Below are 26111 nucleotides of genomic sequence, written 5' to 3' on the forward strand. Positions count from 1 at the left end.
TAAACTAACCGGCTTATAGTTACCTGCCTTTTGCCTGCCCCCTTTTTTAAACAGAGGCGTTACATTAGCTGCTCTCCAATCCGCTGGTACCTCCCCAGAGTCCAGAGAATTTTGGTAGATTATAACGAATGCATCTGCTATAACTTCAGCCATCTCTTTTAATACCCTGGGATGTATTTCATCAGGACCAGGGGACTTGTCTACCTTCAGTCCCATTAGCCTGTCCAACACTACTCCCCTAGTGATAGTGATTGTCACAAGGTCCTCCTTTCCCACATTCCTGTGGCCTGCAAATTTGGCATTGAAGATGGAAGCAAAATAATTGTTTAAGGTCTCAGCCATTTCCACATTTCCCATTATTAAATCTCCCTTCTCATCTTCTAAGGGACCAACATTTACTTTAGTCACTCTTCCGTTTTATATATCGGTAAAAGCTTTTACTATCTGTTTTTATGTTTTGCGCCAGTTTACTTTCATAATCTATCTTTCCTTTCTTTATTGCTTTCTTAGTAATTCTTTGCTGTCGTTTAAAATTTTCCCAATCTTCTAGTTTCCCACTAACCTTGGCCACCTTATACGCATTGGTTTTTAATTTGATACTCTCCTTTATTTCCTTGGTTATCCACGGCTGGTTATCACTTCTCTTGCCGCCCTTCTTTTTCACTGGAATATATATTTTTTGCGCACTATGAAAGAGCTCCTTAAAAGTCCTCGACTGTTCCTGAATTGTGCCACTGTTTAGTCCTTGTTTCCAGTCTACTTTAGCCAACTCTGCCCTCATCCCACTGTAGTCCCCTTTGTTTAAGCATAGTACCCTCGTTTCTGATACAACTTCCTCATCCTCAATCTGTATTACAAATTCAACCATATTGTGATCACTCATTCCGAGAGGATCTTTTACGAGGAGATCGTTTATTTTTCCTGTCTCGTTACTCAGGACCAGATCCAAGATGGCTTGCTCCCTTGTAGGCTCTGTTACATACTGTTCTAAGAAACAGTCCCGTATGCATTCTATGAATTCCTCCTCCAGGCTACCCCCTGCGATTTGATTTGACCAATCGATATGTAGGTTAAAATCCCCCATGACTACTGTCGTTCCTTTTTCACATGCCTCCATTATTCCCTTGATTATTGCCCGCCCCACCGTGAAGTTATTATTTGGGGGCCTATAAACTACGCCGACCAGTGACTTTTTCCCCTTACTATCTCTAATCTCCACCCACAATGATTCAACATTTTGTTCATTGGAGCCAATATCATCCCTCACAACTGCCCTGATATCATCCTTTATTAACAGAGCTTACCCCACCTCCTTTCCCTTCTTGCCTATCTTTCTGAATCGTCATATACCCCTGTATGTTTAATTCCCAGTCTTGGCCACCTTGCAACCATGTTTCTGTAATGGCCACCAAATCATACCCATTTGTAATGATTTGTGCCGTCAACTCATTTACTTTATTTCGAATGCTGCGTGCATTTAGGTAGAGTGTTTTCATCCTCGTTTTGAAACCATGATTTTTAGTTTTGACCCCTCCTGCAGCCCTTTTATATTCAGTGGCCCTTTTTGTTTCTTGCCTTTGGTTTCTCTGCCCTCCATTTTTACTCATCTCTTTTCTGTTTTTTGTTTTTGTCTCCTTTTTGTTTCCCTCTGTCTCCCTGTATTGGTTCCCATCCCCCTGCCATATTAGTTTAACTCCTCACCAACAGCACTAGCAAACACTCCCCCGAGGACATTGGTTCCGTTCCTGCCCAAGTGCAGACCGTCCAGTTTGTACTGGTCCCACCTCCCCCAGAACCTGTTCCAATGCCCCACGAATTTGAATCCCGCCCTGCTGCACCACTGCTTAAGCCACGTATTCATCTGTGCTATCCTGCGATTCCTACTCTGACTAGCACGTGGCACTGGTAGCAATCCCGAGATTATTACTTTTGAGGTCCTACTTTTTAATTTAACTCCTCGCTCCTTAAATTCGTCTCGTAGGATCTCATCCCTTTTTTTTACCAATGTGCACCACGACAACTGGCTGTTCTCCCTCCATTTTTAGAATGTCCTGCACTCGCTCGGAGACATCCTTGACCCTTGCACCAGGGAGGCAACATACCATCCTGGAGTCTCGATTGCAGCCGCAGAAACGCCTATCTATTCCCCTTATGATTGAATCCCCTATCACTATCGCTCTCCCACTCTTTTTCATGCCCTCCTGTACAACAGAGCCAACCACGGTGCCATGAACTTGGCTGCTGCTGCTCTCCCCTGATGAGTCATCTCCCTCAACAGCACTCAAAGCAGTGTATCTGTTTTGCAGGGGGATGACCAGGTGGGACCCTTGCACTACTTTCTTTGTACTATTCTTCCTGCTGGTCTTCCATTCCCTAGCTGGCTGTGGATCCTTCTCATGCGGTAAGACCAACTCACTAAACGTGTCACTTATGTCATTCTCAGCATCGTGGATGCTCCAGAGTGAATCCACCCTCAGTTCCAATTCCGCAACGCGGTACGTCAGGAGATGGAGGCGGATACACTTCTCACACACGTCGTCCTCAGGGACACCGGAAGCGTCCCTGAGTTCCCACATGGCACAGGAGGAGCATATCACGTGACCGAGCTCTCCTGTCATGCCTTAACCCTTAGATACCCTTAAATTGGTAATAACAATGTTACAGTTCACTTACTGATATAAAAAATAAAAAGAAAAGCTACTCACCAATCACCAGCCAATCACTTACCCCATTGGCTGTGACGTCACCTTTTGATTCCTTTCTACTTCTATTTTGCTTTCTCTCCCGCTGTAGCTGCACAAGCACGCGTTTTATAGGCCGCTCCCGCCTCTCACCAACTGCCGCTGGCTCTCGATCTCCCGCTGGGCCTTTTATAGGCCGCTCCCGCCTCTCACCAACTGCCGCTGGCTCTCGATCTCCCGCTGGGCCTTTTATAGGCCGCTCCCGCCTCTCACCAACTGCTGCTGGCTCTCGATTTCCCGCTGGGCCTTTTATAGGCCGCTCCCGCCTCTCACCAACTGCTGATGGCTCTCGATCTCCCGCTGGGCCTTTTATAGGCCGCTCCCGCCTCTCACCAACTGCCGCTGGCTCTCGATCTCCCGCTGGGCCTTTTATAGGCCGCTCCCGCCTCTCACCAACTGCCGCTGTGAGTACTGTACATTATTTCTCGTCGGGGCCCTGTTTTTCTTTAAACTATTGGTTAGACCACACTTGGAGTACTGCGTACAGTTCTGGTCGCCGTATTATAAAAAGGATATAGAGGCACTGGAGAGTGCAGAGAAGATTTACAAGGGTGATGCCAGAAATGCGAGGGTATACATATCAGGATAGGATGAACAGGTTGGGTTTCTTTTCTCTGAAGAGAGAAGGCTGAGGGATGACCTAATAGAGGTCTTTCAAATTATGAACGTTTTTGATAGCGTAGATATAGAGAGAATGTTTCCACTTGTGGGAAAGAACATAACGAGAGGCCATCAATATAAGATAGTCACTAAGAAATCAAATTGCGAATTCAGAAAAAACTTCTTTACCCAAAGAGTGGTGAGAATGTGGCACTCGCTACCACAGGGAGTGGTTGAAGTGAATAGTATAGAGTCATTTAAGGGGAAGTTAGATAACCATATGGGGGAGAAGGGAATAGAGGGTTATGCTGATAGAATTAGATGAGGAAAGACTGGAGGAGGCTCGAGTAGAGCATAAACGCCAGTATGGACTGGTTGGGCCAAATGGCCTATTTCTGTGCTGTATATCCTAGGTAATCCTATGTAATTTTTATAACTGACAATTTGTGGAGTTGTAAAACTGAACCGGTGTGAAAGTGAAAAGGACCCTGTGTAGAAACTTTCAGCTGTGAAATTAATGTTCTTTAATGTTTTTTGAGTTGGGGAAGAAGAATGAACTTAAATCAGTTGTGGGGCTCTGCCACTTTTCAAACGGTGAAAGTTTTCAGTTTGTTCTGGGCAGACGGTTACTGGTAGTTTGTGATGTTTGCTGCAAACAGTCTCTGCTCGTGCCAGCTGATGTTGATTAGGACACCATTGTAGTTCTCCAGTACATTTGGCAAAGGCAGCATGTAACTGAGCCTTGCAGCTCAAGACACAGGTTAATTTCCCAATCGGTGCTGAGGTAACAGACCTTGGTCGAATTGCGGTGAGGGCACTGAAGTTAGTCTGTGATCAGCGTTCATGCTTCTGGTCACCATCCAGTGGCCACCTGCTGGAAAGCGTGTGTATATGGACGTTGGAAGGGGACAGGATCATGTCAGGCCAGTACTCACTGTCCAGTCTCGCACATGAAGAATGGCTCCTTAGACATAGTACCAGATGATAACCATAGAACTGTACCACAGCAGGAGTCAACACTGTCGGCAGAGGAGGAGAGAAATTTGGAAAGAGTTGGAGGGTATATTTTCAATGTAGAGTTCTCCACTCCCCTCATTCAAATAATATTACAAAGCAGTTTAAGGAAAAACTCATGAGATGTCAATGTTCATAGTTTTAACAATATTTTTCCTCCACTTGCTATTTTTCTGATCTCCCTGTTCCAAATAGCTGCTCAGCTGTTATCAACTTTAACAACTGTAAGGAAATCAGTAGCTTCGTTCATGTTGAATTCTGCGAGCCTATGATTTGGCTTCCAACATTTACACTGTTAAATCTATTTTCCGTGGCCCTGCATAGACCGGCAAAACTAGATGTCTGCCGTCAAGCTATGGAAAGCCGATTTAACAGCATGGACACGGAACTCCTGGACTGAGAGATGTCCAAGGAAAGTATATTCAATACTGGACATCAGCTGAGCAGCACCCTGCAGACAGAAGATTTGAAGTTATAGGTGTCTGCAGGGAGGGAAATTTTAGTAAAATTACACAAATATCCTATTAAAAAACTTGCATTTATATAGCGCCTTTCACGACCATCGGACGTCCCAAAGCGCTTTACAGCGCAATGAAGTACTTTTTGGAGTGTGGTCACTGATGTAATGTGGGAAACGTGACAGCCAATTTGTGCACAGCAAACTGCCACAAACAGAAATGTGATAATGATTCATTAATCTGTGTTTTTTTGTTGATTGAGAGATAAATATTGGCCAGGACACTGGGGATAACTCCCCCTGCTCTTCTTTGAAATAGTGCCATGGGATCTTTTACATCCACCGAAGAGAGCAGATGGGGCCTCAGTTTAACGTCTCAACCGAAAGACAGCACCTCCGACAGTGCAGCACTCCCTTAGCGCTTGAGTGGGACTTGAACTCGCAACCTTCTGACTCAAAGGCGAGTGTGCTACCCACTGAGCCACAGCTGACACTAAAACAAGTAAAATAAGAAAGAACAAGAAAGGCTTTCATTTATTTAGTGCCTTTCATGTCCTCGGGATGTCCCAAAGCACTTTACAGTTATTTAAGTACTATGGAAGTGTAGTCGCTGTTGTAATGTAGGAGAAACAGCAGTCAATTTGCGCACATCAAAGTTCCACAACAGCGGTGAGGTAATGAGCAGGCAATCTGTTGATGTTGGTGAGAGATAAATGTTGGCTTGGACACCAGGGAGAACTCCGTGCTCTTCTTTGAATTTGTGCCATGGGATCTTTTACGTCTGCCTGAGAGGCCAGTTGTCTTAATGTCTCGTTCGCTAATTGGTTGGGGGAGGGGAAATTACTTTAATGTTTTTAAATTGTGTGAGACCTACAATAATCCATACGGTTCTGAAAGGGAAGATCTTTCACAGCCAACTGCAAGCTGAATGTAAAACTGCTGAGATTTGTTAGGCCTGGAGGACCAGCAAGCCTACAAAAAAACAGTCCTCCCAGTTACCAGTCTTGGCGAGGCATACTAGCTTTCCATTCGGTTTGCACACGATTCAGGCAGCAGGTAAATAAGTACAAATCTCATGCAGTGTAAAAGCAATTGTATTGAAGAAACTCCACCGACGCATCCCTTCTCCTTTTGAAGTGTGGAATGTGCTGTGGTCAAATCGGTGAACAATCAAAGTTAAAACTGAGTTTTCACACTATGTTTGCAATGCTCAAAAGTCAATTTATAATAACTTTGCAAGCAGCTGTCACATACAACTTATAAAAGCCCTGTTTTTTTAAATGGAAGGTGTTAGAGATCCTGGTCATTTGATTGGATAGTTTAGCCTGTCATATGTACTACTACAATAATTACAACAACATGCTGCGGTGCAGAGGGACCTGGGGACTCCTTGTGCATGAATCCCAAAAAGTTAGTTTGCAGGTGCAGCAGGTAATCATTGCGAGAGAGATGGAGTACAAAAGCAGAGAGGTCCTGCTGCAACTGTACAGGGTATTGGTGAGGCCGCACCTGGAGTACTGCGTGCAGTTTTAGTCACCTTACTTAAGGAAGAATATACTAGCTTTGGAGGGGGTACAGAGGCGATTCACTTGGCTGATTCCGGAGATGAAGGGCTTAACTTATGATGATAGATTGAGTAGACTGGGTCTTTACTCGTTGGAGTTCAGAAGGATGAGGGGTGATCTCATTATAGAAACATTTAAAATAATGAAAGGGATAGACAAGATAGAGGCAGAGGGTTATTTCCACTGGTCGGGGAGACTAGAACTAGGGGGCACAGCCTCAATATATGGGGGAGCCAATTTAAAACCGAGTTGAGAAGAAATTTCTTCTCCCAGAGGGTTGTGAATCTGTGGAATTCTCTGCCCAAGGAAGCAGTTGAGGCTAGCTCATTGAATGTATTCAAATCACAGATCGATAGATTTTTAACCAATAAGGGAATTAAGGATTACGGGGAGCGGGCAGGTAAGTGGAGCTGAGTCCACGGCCAGATCAGCCATGATCTTATTGAATGGCGGAGCAGGCACGAGGGGCTAGATGGCCTACTCCTGTTCCTAATTCTTATGTTCTTATTATGTTCTAACAACAACTTTTATTTATATAGCGCATTTAACATAGTAAAATGTCCCAAGCAGCTTCATAGCAGTGTTGCAAGACAAAACAGATACATTTGACACTGAGCTACACAAGAAGAAATTATGGCAGATGACCCAAAAGGAACATCTTAAAGGAGGAACAAGAGGTTTAGGGAACGAGTTCCAGAGCTTAGGGCTCAGGCAGCTGAAGGCATGGCCATCGATGGTTGAGCAGTTATAATCAGGGATGCTCAAGAGGGCAGAATTTGAGGAGCGCAAACATATAGAACAACAAACAGACCTGTCTGTTTCTGTGATCTTGACCATGGGCCAGAATTTGCCAAGAGTACGCTGTCATACCGCCTTTGAAATGGACAACAAGTTTGGGATTTCCGCAGGCACTAAATCCCGAACTTGCGATCTGTCAAGTTCCGACGGGAAATCCTCAATGCTAATGTAGAGTTGGGCTAATTTCCCACCAACTCCCCAGCAATTACATTTGAAAATTTTACAGCTGATGCAATCAGTCACAGGCCCTGTTTGCATCAGCATAAGGGGGATATCTCAAAGGATCCAAAGCATGTTTTAACATCATTCTCATCTTGGATCATTTGGTTATCTAGGAGCAAAATAGTGCTATCTTATTTTTTTCCCCCTATTGCATTCCATAAAATATTTGAGATATTGTACAGACGTCTGTGGCTGATGCAAAGGGACCATTATTAAATAAGAGGTGGTCAGGGCCATACGTGAATATATTCTCAGCAGTCGGACTGTTTAATTTTCTGCAATCCGAGTGTACCGTTTGAGGTGCTTGAATTGATCCAAAGATCACCATCCCCGTTCATAACTCAGCATTGTTAATTAAACATACACAAAATACCTATGTTACAAAAATATATTATATAGATGTTTATGCACATTTAAATCTGGAAGGCTCTAATAATGAGTTTTTAAATGAATGTATAGTTAAGAATGGGGATGGTGATCTATGGAGCACCACACCCACAAGATCTCAGGTACACATGCGCACATGCTGTGCTCTTGGGATCTGTGGGCAAATGCACGGCCCTCCAGTATGCAGCGTCGAACAGCAAGTTCGCGAAGGAGGGTTCCCATCAGGTAAGTTCGTGTTCTGATGGGATGCCGGCAGCGTACTCTCGGTATGCCGTCGACCGCAAAATCTGTCCTTGTGCCTTCGCTGCCGGGTTAAGCAGTCAAAATAATGGTTGCATCATCCGGACTTGAGGCTGCCAGCAGTGCTGAAAAATGTCTGTTCAGGTTCAGAAATTGTGTTTTGTAGGTTATGAGATATCTTGACAAATGTGGGCGGGTGGGGTACTGGAAATCAGCAGTATGAGTTAATTCAAATATTTTGTACGTAGCTGCTGCAGGTGCTGTGCTGTCAGATCATTCGGTACTCTCTGAGGAACAAAAGACAGAATTGGTGGCCAGAAAGCAGCCTGGAGAAGAGCCAGAAAAGCAAGTTAAGACCATGAATGAGGAACTGGCTGTTTGTTTGGCCCAAGAGAGGGGGCATGCTACAACTGAGATAAGCCAGCTGATGAAGGAGTGCGAGAAACTTAAGGCGGAATATGAGAAATCACAGAACCGTGTGATGGAGCTGATGAGTACTGTGGAGGAATGGGAAGAACAGCTGTCGGGGAAAGTGGCACTGGAGGATGAAGTGCTTCGACTAAGGCAGGCTATGACAGGTACAGTATGCTATTCATTGTCAATGCTGTGTTCCTGATAGACCAGTTAGCCTAACATCTGTCGTTGGGAAAATGCTGGAGTCCATTATTAAGGAAGCAGCAGCAGACATTTGGAAAAGCATAATTTTAGTCAAGCAGAGTCAGCATGGTTTTATGAAAGGGAAATCAAGTTTGACAAATTTGCTGGAGTTCTTTGAGGATGTAACGAGCAGGGTGGATAAGGGGGAACCAGTGGATGTGGTGTATCTGGATTTCCAGAAGGCATTTGATAAGGTGCCACATGAAAGATTACAGCACAACATGAAAGTTCACAGGGTTGAGGGTAATATATTAGCATGGATGGAGGATTGGCTAACTAACAGAAAACAGAGAGTCGGGATAAATGGGTCATTTTCCGGTGGGGTGCCACAGGGATCGGTGCTGGGGCCTCAACTATTTACAATCTATATTAATGACTTGGATGAAGGGACCGAGTGTAATGTAACCAAGTTTGCTGATGATACAAAGATGGGTGGGAAAGCAAGTTGTGAGAAGGACACAAAAAATCTGCAAAGGGATATAGATAGGTTTTGTCTTGTTATACTCCTGTGAAGTGACTTGGGATGTTTTACTACGTTAAAGGTGCTATATAAATACATGTTGCTGTTTGAAATACTATTTCATCACTGTTTAATTCAAGTAGTTGATCTAAGTAAAACTGCAGCAATACATTTGGTGATGCACGTGTGACATCTCCAACTGGACTGGAACCAGACTTTGCCAATCTGAATCTGGTGTTTCTCTAACGCTCTGAATGTTGCACAGTTATGCACCGTCCAACTCAATGGGCCCAAGTTTCGGGCCGCGCCGCCAACCTGGACACCCGTTTTTCGCGCCACAAAGTGCGCCTATAAAAAACGTACCTATTCTCCAGCTCCCTGCAGGTCCTCTGGAGCTGGGCGCGGCGCAGCACGAGCTGTGGGGAGTGGAGCCAGGTCCCTGTGCTGAAAAAAGTGCCGGGACCTCTGCACATGCGCGCGCAAGTGCAGTAGCTCCAGGCGCCCAAAACTGTGTGGGAGGGGCCCGAAGCACGCAGCCCCCAGCCCTGGCCGAATGGCCTCACTGTGGCTGCGTGCAGAAGGCTCCTCCCACGCCCAGCTCCTGCTTCCTCCGGACCGGACCCGACTTGACTCCCGCCCCCGGACAGGACCCGGCCTCCGCTTCCCCCCGACCCGGCCTCCGCTTCCCCCCGACCCGGCCTCCGCTTCTCCCGCCAACCCGGCCTCCGCTTCCCCCCCCGACCCGACCTCCGCTTCCCCTCCAAGCCGGCCTCTGCCTCCCCCCGACCTCCGCTCCCAACACGACCCCCTCCCAGACCTCCGCTCCCGACACCCCCTCCCCCCCCCCCCCGACCCGACGCCACCTACCTGTAAATCCAGTGCTGGGGACGGGCCCAGCCCGAAGTCTTGGGGCCCGGCCGGGCCCGTTCAGCCTCCCTCTCCTTTCTTTTTTTCTTTCTCTCTCTCTCTCTCCCTCTCTCTCCCCCCTCTCTCCCTCCCTTCTCTCATCCCTCCCTCCCTCCCTTCCTCCCTTCTCTCACCCCCCTTCCTCTCCTCTCTCCCTCCTCTCCTCTCTCCCTCCTCTCCTCTCTCCCTCCTCTCCTCTCTCCCTCCTCTCCTCTCTCCCTCCTCTCCTCTCTCCCTCCTCTCCTCTCTCCCTCCTCTCCTCTCTCCCTCCTCTCCTCTCTCCCTCCCTCCCTTCTCTCCCTCCTCCGTCCCTCCCTCCCCCCCTTTCTCCCTCCCTCCCCCCTCCCTCTCTCCCATCTCTCCTCTCCCTCCCTTCTCCCTGCCCTCCCTCCCTCTGCCCCCTCCCCTCGCTGTCAGAAACACAGACACTGACAGAGTGAGAGACACACACACAGACAGAGCTAGAGACACATGGGGGGGATAGGGGGGGCCATCCCAGCACGCTGTTGGAGGGTTCCCGGTGCTGCAGTCAGTAAGTAGAAAATGTTTTATTTATTGATTTTTAAAAAAAATTATTTTTTATTAATTTTTTTGATTGATTTATTGATGTATTTATCATTTATTATTGATGATGGCTCTTTTATTTGTAAAACTGAAGTGTTTAATGTTTGTAAACTTCCCTTTAAACCCCGCCAACCCCATTCCCTACGCCTGATTTGTAACCTACGCCTGATTTTCTAAGTGTAGATGAGGTTTTTCTGAACGTACAAAAATCTACACTTACTCCATTCTAAGTTAGTTTGGAGTATGTTTTCACTGCCTAAACTTTCAAAACGGCGTAAGTGGCCAAACTCGCCCCCTTTTGGGAAAAAAAAAATCTGTTCCAAACTTAAACTGTTCTAACTGACTAGAATTGCAGCAAACTAAATGCCGAGAATTGCAATTTCTAAGATACTCCATTCTAAACCAGTTGTTCCAAAAAAGCAGGAGCAACTCCGGCTGAAACTTGGCCCTTATAATCTGACAGCAAACCTTTGGTTAAATGAGCTCATTGTTGCATCAGGAGTACATGCAATTTGTATTCGTGACTGGCAAGATCAGCTAAGATTATTTTATTTTTAAGTTGCTTCTGGTATAATGCATCTTCCGCTCAGATAATTTTGAATGTTCCATGTTAATAAAAAGCATGTGCCTCTTGCTGGCAGGTGATGAGGATGAATAATGGATTTTGTTCTACATATTAAGAGTTTTAATATTTTTTCACGTTTCCTATTACAGATGCAGAGAATGAACTGAAGAAAATGAATAGCATGAATGAAGTATGTATTTGCAAGTGACTTCCTGCGCTGTCTGACTGTTGCTATCTTGAGATTGTGTTGATTCCTGTCCTTTAATCAGACTGTACAAAGATCTGTGGGATAACATTTTTATATCGTCAGGCTGTCCTGATAACCCCAAGTGATGAGTTCTGAGTTACAGTTAGCATTATCCATGAGTGAGATACAAATTGTGTACCATGAAGCTTTGAAAAGTGTAGCTTAATTAAAAATCATCTGTAAAGAGTTAATGATGGAATTTTTTTAAAAGAATCTTTTAATGGTTTATTTCTTTGTAGTTTGGTTCAAGCTAGAGCTAGTATGAGATCAGAGTGTTTAGCTTTGAGCTTTCATTTGAAGAGTGTTTCAATGGACCAAATTCTAATAATTAAAATGTGTATTTGTATGCAATATTAAACAATTAATAAGAAATATATCGGGTATGATAGTAAACCTTAAAGTGTCACATGTATATGTGACCTATGGCGTCCTCCCTTTTATTTGGAACACTGTGTATTTCCTTTTAGCGAGATGTAAATCTAGAATTGCAGCCTTGATTGATAACGCATCCAAAGACCTTTCTGTATTTGTTTCAAACTTGAGAGAGTAATTAGAAGTTACCGGCCTGCTTTAGTGAAGGGAGAAATGTCAGGTATTTGAAATATCTACTCTCTCTTCTGTGCGATTCTGCAGAAACTCACTCATTACTTGTATTCTTTTTCACGAAGACAAGAGCATCACACTGCACTCTGTGTGATGTACTTAGTGTAAATGTAGACAGCTGATCAACCGTTCTGGTATTATGGTTTCATATTTTATGTTTGAACCTATTGGAAGTACGAATACATAAAATAAATGACACAATTCTTCTGATAAATCTAGATAAATCGTGATTCGATGTCTTTCGAGGAGTTTGTTTGCATGTTTTAATCCAGGGCAGGGTTTGACACTATATACTGCACATCGGTGCCAAAACAGGGTTGAGGAAATAATGGAAAGGAGGGGAAAAAAAATCAAAAATCCTTTTTGCTTGGAAATGTTTCAAACATTCTTTATCCTGTAAACTCCTCTCTTGTAGACTACACAAATTGTGCTGATTTATAATTTTTGATTTGAAATTCTTTTTAAGGCTCCGTATAATGGGCAAGAAGATATTCAGGAACTGAAGGCAAGTCTGCAGCTGTTGAGTCATGAAAAGGAAGAGCTACAAAAAGAAAAGGTGGGCATAGTATTATTTGGAGGTTGCTGTTAGAATGGATTTAAATCCATATTTGTGAGTATGTTTTTTTCATTAGTAAGACCATATCTAGAAAATCAAGATGGCTAGTATGTCATAAGCTGTCTCATATAGGTCCTTTACCCTGTGCTGAAGGTGGATGTCTACCATATAGCTGCTGTGGAAACTAAGACATGGGATGACAGCCACTGCAGGCACCACCTGAAAATTTGGATATGGAAGCACATGCTCATACATTCAGTGCTCTACTTCATATAACCATATAAACCATAGAAATTTACAGCACAGAAGGAGACCATTCGACCCATCATGTCTGTGCCGGCTGAGAAAGAGCTACCCAGCCTAATCCCACTTTCCAGCTCTTGGTCCATAGCTTGTAGGTTACAGCACTTCAAGTTCATATCCAAGTACTTTTTAAATGTAATGAGGATTTCTGCCTCTACTGCCTTTCCGGCAGTGAGTTCCAGACCCTCACCACTCTGGGTAAAAAAAAAAGTTCTCTTCAACTCCCCTATGATCCTTCTACCAATTATTTTAACACTATGCCTCCTTGTTATTTACCTCTCTGCTAAGTGTTTTCTTCTTATCCACTCTACGCCCCTCATAATCTTATACACCTCAATTAAAAGTCTCCCCTCAGCCTCCTCTGTTCCAAAAAAAACAACCCCAGCCTATCCGATCTTCAGCTAAATTTCTCCAGTCCTGGCGACGTCCTCGTTCATCTCCTCTGTACCCTCTCTAGTGCAATCACATCTTTCCTGTACTTGGCATGATTCAGTTGCTGAGTCAAGTGCTGAAGCTCAGCATTTACAACTGGTGAAAGCGCCATTCTTTGGGGTATGGTGTGTGCCCAAGCTGCGGTGGCAGGGTGATGCCAATGCACTCATTTTATGGTGAGCTGTGTTGCTTCACTGTACCACTTATGAGGTGTTTCTGGTGTCTGCTGTGCTACTTAATCATGGCTAAAATCCACCTGTCAGTTGTCTAATAACCAACTAGTGGTTGGGGAGGAGGGAACGAACTTGGTATCTTTGGAATCCATGTGGCTCCATAATGACAGGTATTCCAGAGCACTGTTAATCATCAGCTAACTTGGCACTCTGATGGAACCTGTGAGGGAGAAACCTGTTACTGGTAGCTAGGATTCTCCTCACTGGACTCCAGATGAGCTTGCAAACCAGTGTTGTGACTGATAGGCTGGTGCTGTCTGGATAAGCAGTGGAAAGCTTGTCGGTGCTCTGCTGGTACGCTGTGCTGTTTTAGTTGATAACATACCGCCAATTTCTTTGCATACGCTTTGCGTGTCTCTCAGCCTTGGCTGTTGTCACGCTCTCTGGGCAGGCATGGGTATGTACTTACAGGGTGAGAGTGTGCCCTGCATATTGGGCAAACTGATTCTATGGGTGGATTGCTATATTGTGATCTGTGTTATGCATGGCAACTGGCACAGCATTGAAAAAAAGTAGGAAATGTTTCATTCTCCAGTGGTACTATCCTTCCCTCCTTGAGCGTGAACTTGGCGTACATTCGCAACCCAATGAATTTTGTATTGCTCGTGATTGGTGATCATTTAACACCATGTGGCCTTCATTGCTTGTCTGTTGTTTTAATCAATGTACAAGAAATGAACTAAGATCAGTCTGTCTGATGAATTTTGGATGCTTCGTGTACATTTTATAGATTGATGGTCCCCATGCAGGTTCATCTCTGAAGCAGTGTGTCATTGGAACTGACAATATGGTCAGTTGTTTGTTACGAGTAGTTGCCTTTTAAGTGCCAGTCGATTAAAATATGGACTGTAAAGTAATGAGTGCTAATTAACATCAAAGTTGTACTCCTTTCAATGTCAGGAGTCTATCCAAGAGGAGCTTTCAAACCTGCAGACTAGTCCGAGGAATGAACATACTGTTTTGGACCTGAATAGCCTGACCGTAGAAGTGAGTGAACTAAGGCATAACTTGTTGACCAAAGAGAGCGACCTGATGGAGATCTCCATGCAGAAAGACACGTTAATGGCTGAGCTGGAAGAACTTGACAAACAGAATCAAGAAGCTACTCAAGTATGCATCGCACTATTTCTTATTAGTAGTAGTAGAGGTCCCATAATCCTTGTAGCTTCTGATTATTTTACAAAAGAATTTACAGTCTTGCGGCTATAATCTGATTTCCAATAGCTTCCATAAATATTTTAAGAGAAAAGTTTCCTGCATGGTAGTGTTGAAAGTAAAATTGGTATTTTAGAATTGTCCACATTCTATTTATTTCCTTCATTCCACCATTCTGGATTGAGAAGGTGAGCAGATAAGCTCATCCCAAATCCATTTCAATGCTGCAGTATATGCAGCCCTGGAACAGTTGAATTCTTCCCTCCTGTTGTGGAAAAGGACCGTGCTTTTAGAATAACGACTGAGTCAAGATTTGGAACTCATGGCGTGTGGTACCCTTTTAAAGTTCTGAAGTATGATTGTATATTAGTTTTTGTTTTAAATATACAAATTTCATTAGTAAACGTTTGTTTAAAAATCCACTTACTATATTGAGAAAATTTAAATGATCTAATCTATTAATCGTTTTTTGGGTCAGTACTCCTTTTAAGTTTTTTTTTCTGTATCTTTCTGTGCCACCCACCATTCCACAGCTCAGAAATTGGTCACACAGGCCTCTGTTGGCGCTGTGCTTCATCTGAGTACTAGAGGGTTAATAAGAACAACATGGGGTGATGGAACAATGATTAGTTTGTTTTCTTTCCTCCATTTGTTCCATTCTTTTCTTTCTTTTACACTGGAGAACTGGCACACACTAATAATAACATGGCTAAACATTAGAAGCAACTTATATCATTGTCAGATGGGCATTTAATAAATTATATAGTAAATAGAAATGCAACTAAAACATGCCAGTATAACATTATAGTTTCTTCACTTATCTGAAGCATTTGATCACATCGAGAGATCTGCTGGCGCAAGAGCGAAAAGATTCCGAAGGAAAGATCAAACAATTGCAGTCGGAATTGGAGATTGTTGCAGCTGATAAGGCGTTAATGGTGCAAGAACTGGAAGCTCGGAGAGAAAAGCTGAGCCAGAGTGCTTTTGCACTTAATGAGTTGCATATGAGCAAGCAGCAGCTGGACGTGAAGGTCAAAGACCTAACAGAGAAGCTAAAGAAATCACATGTGCATAGTTCGGACTTGAAGGCTGAAGCTGCAGAGCTGTTGAGGAAGTTACAGCATGCAGAATCTCAACTGTCAGTAGCCAAGGTGGAGTTAACGCAAGCGCTTCAGCAAGCGGCAAGCAAGAGAGGGCAAGAAGAATTACTCCAAGATAAAGAAGGAGAAATTTCAGAGCTAAGGAAACAGCTTTCAGAAACTAGATGTGTAAGTGATGAGTTGCAAACTCAACTTTATGATCTCAAAATCCAAAATAAAAAACTTGATGCAGAGAAGAACAAAGCCAATGTAGCTTTAGATGAGGTTCAAGAGCAACTTGAGGAAGCTGTAACTGGCAAAAGCGAGGTTTCCAAGGAGACCAGCACTTTATTGGAGGCATTGAGAATGGAGAAAGCCCAGCTGGAGACCGAATTGAACCAGGCTGAGAAACGGATGAATGAAGAGGCGAAAAAATATGAGCACACCATCAAGGAGCTAACAATGGCTCGAAACTTAGATGCTACAGCTTTGCAGAAAGAACATAGCCGCTTGATCAAGTTGAACCAGGAGAAGCATTTTGAGACTGAAGAACTCAAACGTAATGTACAGCAGTTGGAAGTTGACCACGAAGAGACCAGAGAAATGCTGAAATCAAGTTTGGAGGGTCAGCAGCAGTTGACTGATCTTTTGAAAGAAAAGGAGCTATTTGTTAAAACACTTAAGAAAAAAAGTTCAGAATTGCTGCAAGAAATTGAAAAGAACGTAAAGGTTTTCAGAGAATGTGAATTTTTGAAGCAAAACCTTGAAGAGAAAGACCGGCAATTAAGTACAATGAAGGAAGAAAATAACCACCTCAAGGAAGAAATGGATCGCCTCAGGGACCAACAAAGCAGGCCTCAGCCTATTGCTGAACCGAAAACCCTTGATATAATAATAGAGCTTGAGACGGAGATAACTGAGCTGAACAACAAACGGAATAGCCTTGAAGAGGAAATAAGGCTTCACAAAAAGATTGTTGAGGAGCAAAAACAAAATATTTTACAGCTTCAACGTTCTATACAAGAACAAGGGAAAGAAGGGGTGGAAGCGAAAACCCAGTGTGAAGAAATTACTTCAATGTATGAAAAATTAATTTCAGAAAAAGATAAAGAAATCCGTACCCTTCAGGAATCCGTTGATCAACTGAAAACTCAGTTTCAGCAAGACCTCCAGGTCTCGCCTACAGATGCTCCAGTCATTCTCCAAGAGACGAAAGTACAAACCGTGAATGGAGAAAATGGAAATGAAAAACATGATTTGTCCAAAGTGGAAATTGACAGATTGGTTAATGGCATAAAAGAAAAAGAAATGGAGATAAAGGTATTAAACGAAAAGAATTTGACTCTTATTAAGCAGTTAGATCAGTTAACCATTTTTAAAGATGAAGTGGGTAAACTAACTCAAATCATTCAACAGAAAAACTTGGAGATCCAAACTCTTCATGCAAGGGTGACATCTGGCTCGTATCTGCAGGTAGGTGCGGATGTGGCATACTTGCAGCAGCAATTGCAGGCTTATGCCATGGAGCGAGAGCAAGTGCTTGCAGTATTAAATGAAAAGACGAGGGAGAACAGCCAACTGAAGACTGAATATCATCGAATGATGGACATTATAGCTGCAAAGGAAGCTGCTCTTTTGAAGCTCCAAGAAGAAAATCAGAAAATGGTCAATAAGTATGAGAATGAAAGTAAAGACATGGTACGGGAAACTATCCAGAATCTGTCTAGGATTATCCGTGAGAAGGACATAGAAATAGATGCCCTTACCCAGAAGTGCCAAACGCTCGTAACTGTCCTGCAGACATCTGGAATGGGATCTAGTGGTGAGTCAGGCTTGGTGAGCAGTAATCAGTTTGAAGAGCTTTTGCAAGAGCGTGACAAACTAAAACAACAAGTAAAGAAGATCGAGGAATGGAAGCAACAGGTGATCACCACCGTTCAGAACATGCAGCATGAATCTGCTCAGCTTCAGGATGAACTCCTAAAGCTTCAGGGCCGATTGTCTACAGATGGCGATTGCAACTCTCGGCTGCAGGTAGACTACAACAGCTTAATTCATAGTTATGAGCAAAAAGAGAAGAAGTTGCAAACACTAAGTCAAGAACTAGCAGAGGTCCAGCAGAGCATCGGGCAGCTCAGCAGTACCAAGAACCTTATACTCGACAAGTTGGATGGAGTACCCCCAGAACCACAAATGGTAGCAACAACCACGGGAGTCTTGCACATGTCAGTTTCTTCCAGTGGGTGCTTATTGGAAAATTCGGACCAAATTAAAACACTGCATCAAGAGGTGAAACGTTTGAATAAAGTATTAGAGGGACAAGAGGCTACAATTGTGGCACTTCAGAGTAGCACTAAATTATCCAGCTCTTTGGCAGTGGACGCCGAGATTGGAAAGCAGGCACAAGAGCATGCTGCTCTAGAGATGGAGCAAATGAAGAAAAGAAATGATGAACTACAAAGATCATTCAGGGAAAAAGATCTGCTCATCAAATCAAAGAGTGATCAGTTGTCATCAGTGACGGGAAGCTTAAGGAATAGGGACAGTGAAAATGAAGTTTTGAAGCAGGCCGTCACTAATCTGAAAGAAAGGATTTTGTTTTTGGAAATGGATGTTCGTAAAGTTCAAGAGGATAATGACCAAATTATAGCCAACGCAAGAGAAAAGGAAACTGAATTCCGAGCCCTGCAGGAGACTAATATGCAGTTTTCTATGATGTTGAGAGAAAGGGAGTTTGAATCGAACTCCATGAGAGAAAAGGCTTCTGCGTTAGAAAAACTGCTAAAGGAGAAAGAAGAGGTTAGTTCAAAACTTCAATGAATTTTTCAGTGTAGATTGAGCAGGTTTAAGAAACAATTTGCAGTACAAATATATTAAAATATTTCTGATTCTTATACGATTCTAGTTTTGGTTAAAATTGTTAGCACATACTTGATTAAATAACTTAGTTTGTATTATGGCTCAATTTTAATTTTCAGTGAGGCAAATGTACCCAACGTATAGACCAATTAGCCATCGTGCGCAAACTCAGAAACCCACTGGGTAACTTCATATTTAGCTTTTCTTGGCCAAACTTTTGGGTCTTTAAATTCTTATTAATGTTAACAATTGATTTACCATATTATTAATGGCAATTATTTCCACCCATCTTTGGGGGGGGGCGGGGAAGAGAGAGCTGGGGAGTCACTTGAGCTGTGTGAAAATCATTACACTTTTGACAACCCGATTCCCCATTGCTTTCTTATTGCATTATACCTACTTGACTTCCATTACCCAATTCATGAATGAGAGCGACTCTCTCCTTGGTATGTCAGATATCTCTCTAATAATGACCTGTGTTGCCTCAGTGCAGTTATTCTTCACTTTCTATCAATCCCAAGAGATATGCAAACTAATTTCTTTATATACTTTATAATTCCACCGTTAATCTAATCCTTGGGCCTCTAAGACGGCAGGCTGGGCTTGTATAAGATTTTGTAAAGCTTCTAAGTTGTACTAAGCACAGGCTTTGTCTTCGCTGCTAGTCCAGATAGTCTTGCATGAGACAGGATCATGCTAAATCTGTAAATACTATTTCTCGACCAAATAAACCAAGTCTCCTATCCCTTGTCTCTTGTATAAATAAGTAGCCTGCTCCAAAGAAGCACGTTCTTTACGTTTCCTGTCTCCAAGTAATCGTTCAAGCAGTTTTTGTTGAAAATACTCTTTTTAGTCGAAGAAAATAAGTCTTATCTTATATTTCTTTATCATTTAAAAGAGTTAGCAATTTTATTACCTCGATGCCTAAAGTTGTATCTGCTTCTGCAGTTGTGGCTCAGTGGGTAGCACATTCACTTGCGAGTCAGAAGGTTGTGGGTTTAAGTCCCACTCCAGAGATTTGAGCACACAAATTTAGGCTGACACTGAAACAGTGCTGCACTGTTGGAGGTGCCGTCTTTTGGATGAGATGTTAAACTGAGGCCCCATCCGTTCTCTCGGGTGGATGTAAAAGATCCCACAGCACTATTTCAAAGAAGAGCAGGAGAGTTATCCCCGGTGTTCTGGCCAATATTTATCCCTCAATCCCTCAATAATTAAACAGATTATCTGGTCATTATCACATTGCTGTTTGTGGGAGTTTACTTTACGCAAGTTGGCTGCCATGTTTCCTACATTACAACAGTAACTACACTCCAAAAGTGCATCATTGGCTGTAAAGCGCTTTGAGGGTGGTTGTGAATGGTGCTACATCAATGCAAGCCTTTTCTTTCTTCCCTGCTAAGTGGCTCTGGTGATAATTAAATGGATTGCCCCCATGCATCCTAGCATGGCTCCATTTCACCTTGGTCTGAAAGTTGTCCCAGGAACCATATTACTGTCTGAGAAATCTGTATTCTCATCCGGTCAAGTGGTTTCCCTAGATTGGACATCTCCAGTTTGGCTCCTGAAGGGATTTGAAGAAGAGCGCCTGCCCTTCCACTCCTTCCCCCGTCCCCCCATAGTTTACAGTGAAGCTGCTCTGGGATGCTTCTATCGATTGAAGTCCCCAAAATAGTGACTGCTGGGGGAACAAAACTTTCTGTACCCTGCTTAACATCTTGTCAGCAATAAAATGGACATTTAAAAAAAATCATGTTTACAGAAGAAAATAACAATTTGAGAAGTTATTTTCTTATATAAACATGGGGAATGCAGCACTTCGAATGAACCCCCACCACCGTGTTGCCTTCCTTTTTAACTTGTATTATTCGACACCAAAATGTGAAAATGGTGTGCAAGAGAAAAGTAGGGGATACAACTCCAGACACTGCAAAATATCTTAAATTACCAAGTTTTACAAAAAAAAAGGTAACCGTATTACAATACCGGTCTGGTTAGTTAAACGATTTTTAAAGAGGTACGTTGACTTCCATCTTGCTTGACGCGAGCTTCATTACAGAATTGATCAGTTATATTTCATCATTTGAAGGGGAAGACTGGTGAGTTAAATCAGCTGCTCAACGAAGTGAAATCAATGCAGGAGCAAGCAGGGATGTTTCAGCATGAGAGAGACCAAGTAATGCTGGCCCTCAAACAGAAACAGATGGAAAGCACTGCATTAGTGAATGAGGTAAGATATTACTGAAATTGTGATTCAATTCCAGCGTTGTAGATGTAGCAAAGCATGTTGAACACAGCTGAAAGGGATGCAACCATTGCACCTCAGGAAGTTGGATTTAAATCTAGTCCAGATGGGTGGAAGGATGTTGAATTAAACCGGTTTTGAGCTGTATCAATCTAGTCCCAAATAAACACAAGTCCACAGCACTAATTTAGCTTTGAGTTTGGCACTAATCTATCAATTGTGCTGACAGGCTAACAGGCTGCATAGAACTAGCAATGTTTCCTTCAACCGCAAGCTGTGCAGTACACGACATGAGTGTGCATGGTGCTTACATTCTTTTCATCTTTGTGTGCAATTCACTTACTGGGAGCCAGATTTCATAGAATGGTTACAGCTCAGAAGGAGGCCATTTGGCCCATCGAGCCTGGCCAGTGCTCTGCAAGAGCACTTCAGCTATGCCCATAGCCCTGCAAGTTTTTTTCTCTCAGGTACTGATCTAATTCCCTTTTGAAAGCCACAATTGAATCTAGCTCCACCACCCTTTCAGGCAGTGCATTCCAGATCCTAACCACTCCTTGCAATTAAAAGGTTTTTCCTCATGTCGCCTTTGGTTATTCTGCCAACCACCTTAAATCTATGTCCCCTGGTTCGCGACCCTTCCGCCAATGGAAAAGTTTCTCTCTATCTACTCTGTCGAGAACCCTCATGATTTTGAACACCTCTGTCAAATCTCCTCTCAACCTTCTCTGCTCCAAGGAGAACAACCCCAGCTTCTCCAATCTATCCACGTAACTGAAGTCCCTCATCCATGGAACCATTCTTGTAAATCTTTTCTGCACCCTCTCTAAGGCCTTCACGTCCTTCCTAAAGTGCGGTGCCCAAAATTGGACACAATACTCCAGTTGAGGCCGAACCAGTGTTTTATACAGGTTCATCATAACTTCCTTGCTTTTGTACTCTCTGCCTCTATTTATAAAGCCCAGGATAGAAATTTACAGCACAGAAGGAGACCATTCGCCATCGTACCCATTGGATTTCGTATGCTTTTTTTAAACTGCTTCCTCAACCTGCCTTGCCACCTTCAACGATTTTGTGCACATATATCCCCAGGTCTCTCTCTTCCTGCACCCGGAATAGAATTGTACCTGTTAGGTTATATTGTCTCTTCTCGTTCTTTCTACCGAAATGTATCACTTCGCACATTTCTGTGTTAAATTTCATCTGCCACGTGTCTGCCCATTCCACCAGCCTGTGTATGTCCTCTTGAAGTCTATCCCAATTGTCCTCACTGTTCACTATACTTCCAAGTTTTGTGTCATCTTCAAATTTTTAAATTGTGCCTGTACACCCAAGTCCAGGTCATTAATATATATCAAGAAAAGCAGTGGTTCTCGTACCGATCCCTGGGGAACACCACTGTCTACCTTCTTCCAGGCCGAAAAACAACTTTTCATCACTATACTCTTTTGTCACTGAGCCAGTTTGTCCATTTCATTCCATGGGCTTTAGCTTGGCTGGCAAACCTATTATGTGGCACTTCATCAGATGCATTTTGGAAGTCCATGAACACCACATCAGCTGCATTGCCCTCTCTGCTGCCTCATCAAAAAACTCAAATCAAGTTAGTTAAACAATTTAGAATTCTGAATTTTCTACATTCCAAACCTACAAAGAAGCACAATCTCCATGTCTGAGCAAGATTCATCCAGTGCAGCTGAACATAGTCAGCCATGAAAGTAGCATGTTGCAAGAGCCCTGGCCAGGGTGGCCTTGTATGGCTGGGGAGAAAGTATGGCATTCTTCTATAGGTAATAAGCTTCTTTCAGTTTTGCCATAAGCCTGCCTTCAGGTGTTGAGGAAGCTGTGTTACTACATTGTGCATGTCTTCCGGGGCAAGAGCACTGACATTTTCCTGGACCCCTAGTGAAGTTGAACATCTTGGTCATTAGCGTTTCTGCTGACACGTAACTTCTAACAGCACACATGTAGAAGCTGCCCCTGTGTTGCCAGATGTCGTCACCAAAGGGGAACACTTGGATAAGGAAAATGGGTCCTTCAGGAACTCCCAAGGTAATGGGAAAAGAAGCCACTGCTGAAGATGATCTGGCTACAATTGGATAGGTAAGAAGAGTTAGAACCAAGCAAGAGCAGTCCCACTGAACTATATAATGGAGGCGAGGTGCTGGAGGAAGATTGTGTGGTGGACTATGTCAAAGGCTGCTGAGGGAATGAGTAGAGATAATGCATCACAGTCACAATTACTGAGGATGTTACTCATGTCTTTGGTTAGGCTGTTTTGCTAATGTGGGAGGAGTGAAACCTGAATGAAGAGATTTGGGCGTGGATCTTGATGAAGAACCTATTTCAGGTATTTTGGAGATGAATGGGAGCTTGGAGGTAGGGCGGTAGTTTGCAAGGACGGAGCATTCAATGATGAGTATTTTGAGCAGTGAGGTGAGGCTGATGGTTTTGAAAAGGAAGGGAACACTGTCTTCACAGAGGGAACAAATTACAATGGGGAAACAAGGAGGGAAGTTGGGTGATCAGCAGCTTGGTAAAGTCAAGGAAGCAGGGGGTGGGTCTTGGAAATGAAATGAGCTCAAGAGAGGACATAGGTGGGAGGAAGGGAAAGATGAGAGATCAAGATGGGGACTTAGGAGTAGAGTAGAGTGGCCTGTGGAACGTTTGACATATTGGGGAAGGGGGAGCAGTAGAGACATCTGATTGGATGGTCTCTGTCTGGTGACAAATAACTCCATGCGCTCCTGGCACTTGAGAGGTTGGGATGGATGAAGCAGGGGAGAGAGAGCTTTAAAGAGGCAGTTAGCAGTGGCAAAGAAGCCATTGATATTTAAGTTAATTAAGATAACCCACAAATGTGAGGAGGTGCTGTGTGTTCTTTATTATCATTAAGTGAAGATAAGTTGTACTGATTTGAAGTAAGTGACTCTCAACATAAGTGTTGTTCTGTATGTTCACTTACTGTGAAATAAAGCAGCTTAAGGACTCTTATCAAGCCTTGCTTCATCCAACTGTTTACTCAGTCCACCTTTAGATAGATTGACAAAATACATATCATCATCATGCGCAAAAGACATGAATATGCAGTTCAGGTCATGAGATGATGCAAATGCAACCCATGGGTGTAATAAACTTTGACAGAGTCAACATCCATAAAAGTGAGGTGCTCGGTCTAATTGCAGCAATGTCTGATGCCACTGACCTTGAGAAGGAATCTGCTGCATGGTGGAAAATGTAACACTGGACATCGTGGATGAGCTTTAGGTTGAAGTCATTTTTATCTTCCCTGTATCTTCTCTAATGTCCTGAGTATAGCTGAAGTCAGGGCCATTTCCGATACAGACACAAACGACTGCTCTGGGAAGGTGCATCCAAGGCAACAAATAAATTAGGCTTGCTGCATATCCAATGCACTGTAACGTTTATCCGCTAGCAAATGGCTTAGATATAGTTTGTCACCAGATTGGCAGAAGTCCATACAAGAGATAGCACATGCACTGATGAACAGCACTGTGTGGGCTGCAAATGGTATTCTATTTGCATATCTTGGGGTCTTTTTGAGCCTCCTGAAACCAAGCTTTTAGGGTATCTTACATCGGGTCCTTCATTGAAACATTTGTGAACTCGTGGAAGCAAGACATCCTAGTTCAAGGGGCCGCCTATGATGATGAGGACAACATTTCTTAGAGATGCAAAAAATTGAATATTTTCTGTTTTGGGTATTTGTGATCAGCAGTGGGCACGCCCAAGCACAGCAAGCTGCAGAGTAAAGCCCGAGTATTTGTGTATTCCATTTATTTAAATGTTTCATCTTAACCTGTTCCTCCTCCCAAGCTATACGCATTTCTAGACGTATCTGAGAGTACATGTATCGTTTTTGTGCTTTTATATCGATTGAGTTTTTCTTTGGTTGTGGGAGAGTGTTGTCCACATGCTCTCCTCTATCTAAATTTACAGCCTGCCACTGCTCTCCATGGCTTAAATAATCGGCTTAGTAGGGAGCAGGCTGGGCATTATCACATCTTGATACAGTCGTGCACCATGCAGCTGATCGCTGCGGAAGCCATGAAAAAAAATACCAGTTAACTCAACGCAAGGCAAATCGTCAGATGTCTGGGAGTGAGACCTAATGAAAAGAAGCACGGTTTATTACTTGGAAGGACTTTTGTGAATCATAAGCCTGGGCAATTGAGCGTAAAACAACATCCGAAGTTGTGCATAGCACTGTAACTGAAAATGTTTCAGGATATCTTGCATTTGGCTCAGTGGATTTGGTGAAGCAGGAAAAGAGCCGGATCGCTATACTTTCAATAATCTGGGTTCTCGTTAACTTCAGAACAATGGACATGGACCACTTAAGTTTAGTGAATGCAGGCAACGGTGGAGAAGGGGAACTGCATGAACATAAGAACATAAGAACATGGAACAGGAGTAGGCCATCTAGCCCCTCGAGCCTGCTCCGCCATTCAATAAGATCATGGCTGATCTGGCCGTGGACTCAGCTCCACTTACCCGCATTCTCCCCGTAACCCTTAATTTCATTATTGGTTAAAAATCTATCTATCTGTGACTTGAATGCATTCAATGAGCTAGCCTCAACTGCTTCCTTGGGCAGAGAATTCCACAGATTCACAACCCTCTGGGAGAAGAAATTCCTTCTCAACTCTGTTTTAAATTGGCTCCCCCGTATTTTGAGGCTGTGCCCCCTAGTTCTAGTCTCCCCGACCAGTGGAAACAACCTCTCTGTCTCTATCTTGTCTATCCCTTTCATGATTTTAAATGTTTCTATAAGATCACCCCTCATCCGTCTGAACTCCAACGAGTAAAGACCCAGTCTACTCAATCTATCATCATAAGGTAACCCCCTCATCTCCGGAATCAGCCTAGTGAATCGTCTCTGTACCCCCTCCAAAGCCAGTATATCCTTCTTTAAGTAAGGTGACCAAAACTGCACGCAGTACTCCAGGTGCGGCCTCACCAATACCCTGTACAGTTGCAACAGGACCTCCCTGCTTTTGTACTCCATCCCTCTCGCAATGAAGGCCAACATTCCATTCACCTTCCTGATTACCTGCTGCACCTGCATGCTGGTCATCACCTGTATTTTGTTTAAGTAGGTCTCACTCCCATTTAGTCCTGGCATTCTATTGTGTTCTCCTCCTCAACTAATACCTGATTCTGATTTCCGTGTATTTTACTATCTTGGAAAAAGGAATAATTAGC

At 43.4% G+C, this 26111-nt stretch overlaps 1 protein-coding gene across 1 annotated transcript in view; it reads left to right on the forward strand.

The window, feature by feature from the left end:
• trip11 (thyroid hormone receptor interactor 11) overlaps positions 1-26111 on the forward strand; it is a 127488-nt gene that overhangs the window by 43010 nt on the left and 58367 nt on the right. Inside the window, exons 7-12 of the mRNA XM_070879571.1 lie at positions 8273-8602; positions 11326-11366; positions 12493-12582; positions 14451-14660; positions 15533-18583; positions 20733-20873. Of these exons, the coding sequence (XP_070735672.1) occupies positions 8273-8602; positions 11326-11366; positions 12493-12582; positions 14451-14660; positions 15533-18583; positions 20733-20873 (3863 nt within the window). The remainder of the gene's footprint in view (positions 1-8272; positions 8603-11325; positions 11367-12492; positions 12583-14450; positions 14661-15532; positions 18584-20732; positions 20874-26111) is intronic.

Source organism: Pristiophorus japonicus, chromosome 4, assembly GCF_044704955.1.
Source record: "Pristiophorus japonicus isolate sPriJap1 chromosome 4, sPriJap1.hap1, whole genome shotgun sequence".
Lineage (NCBI taxonomy): Eukaryota > Metazoa > Chordata > Chondrichthyes > Pristiophoridae > Pristiophorus > Pristiophorus japonicus.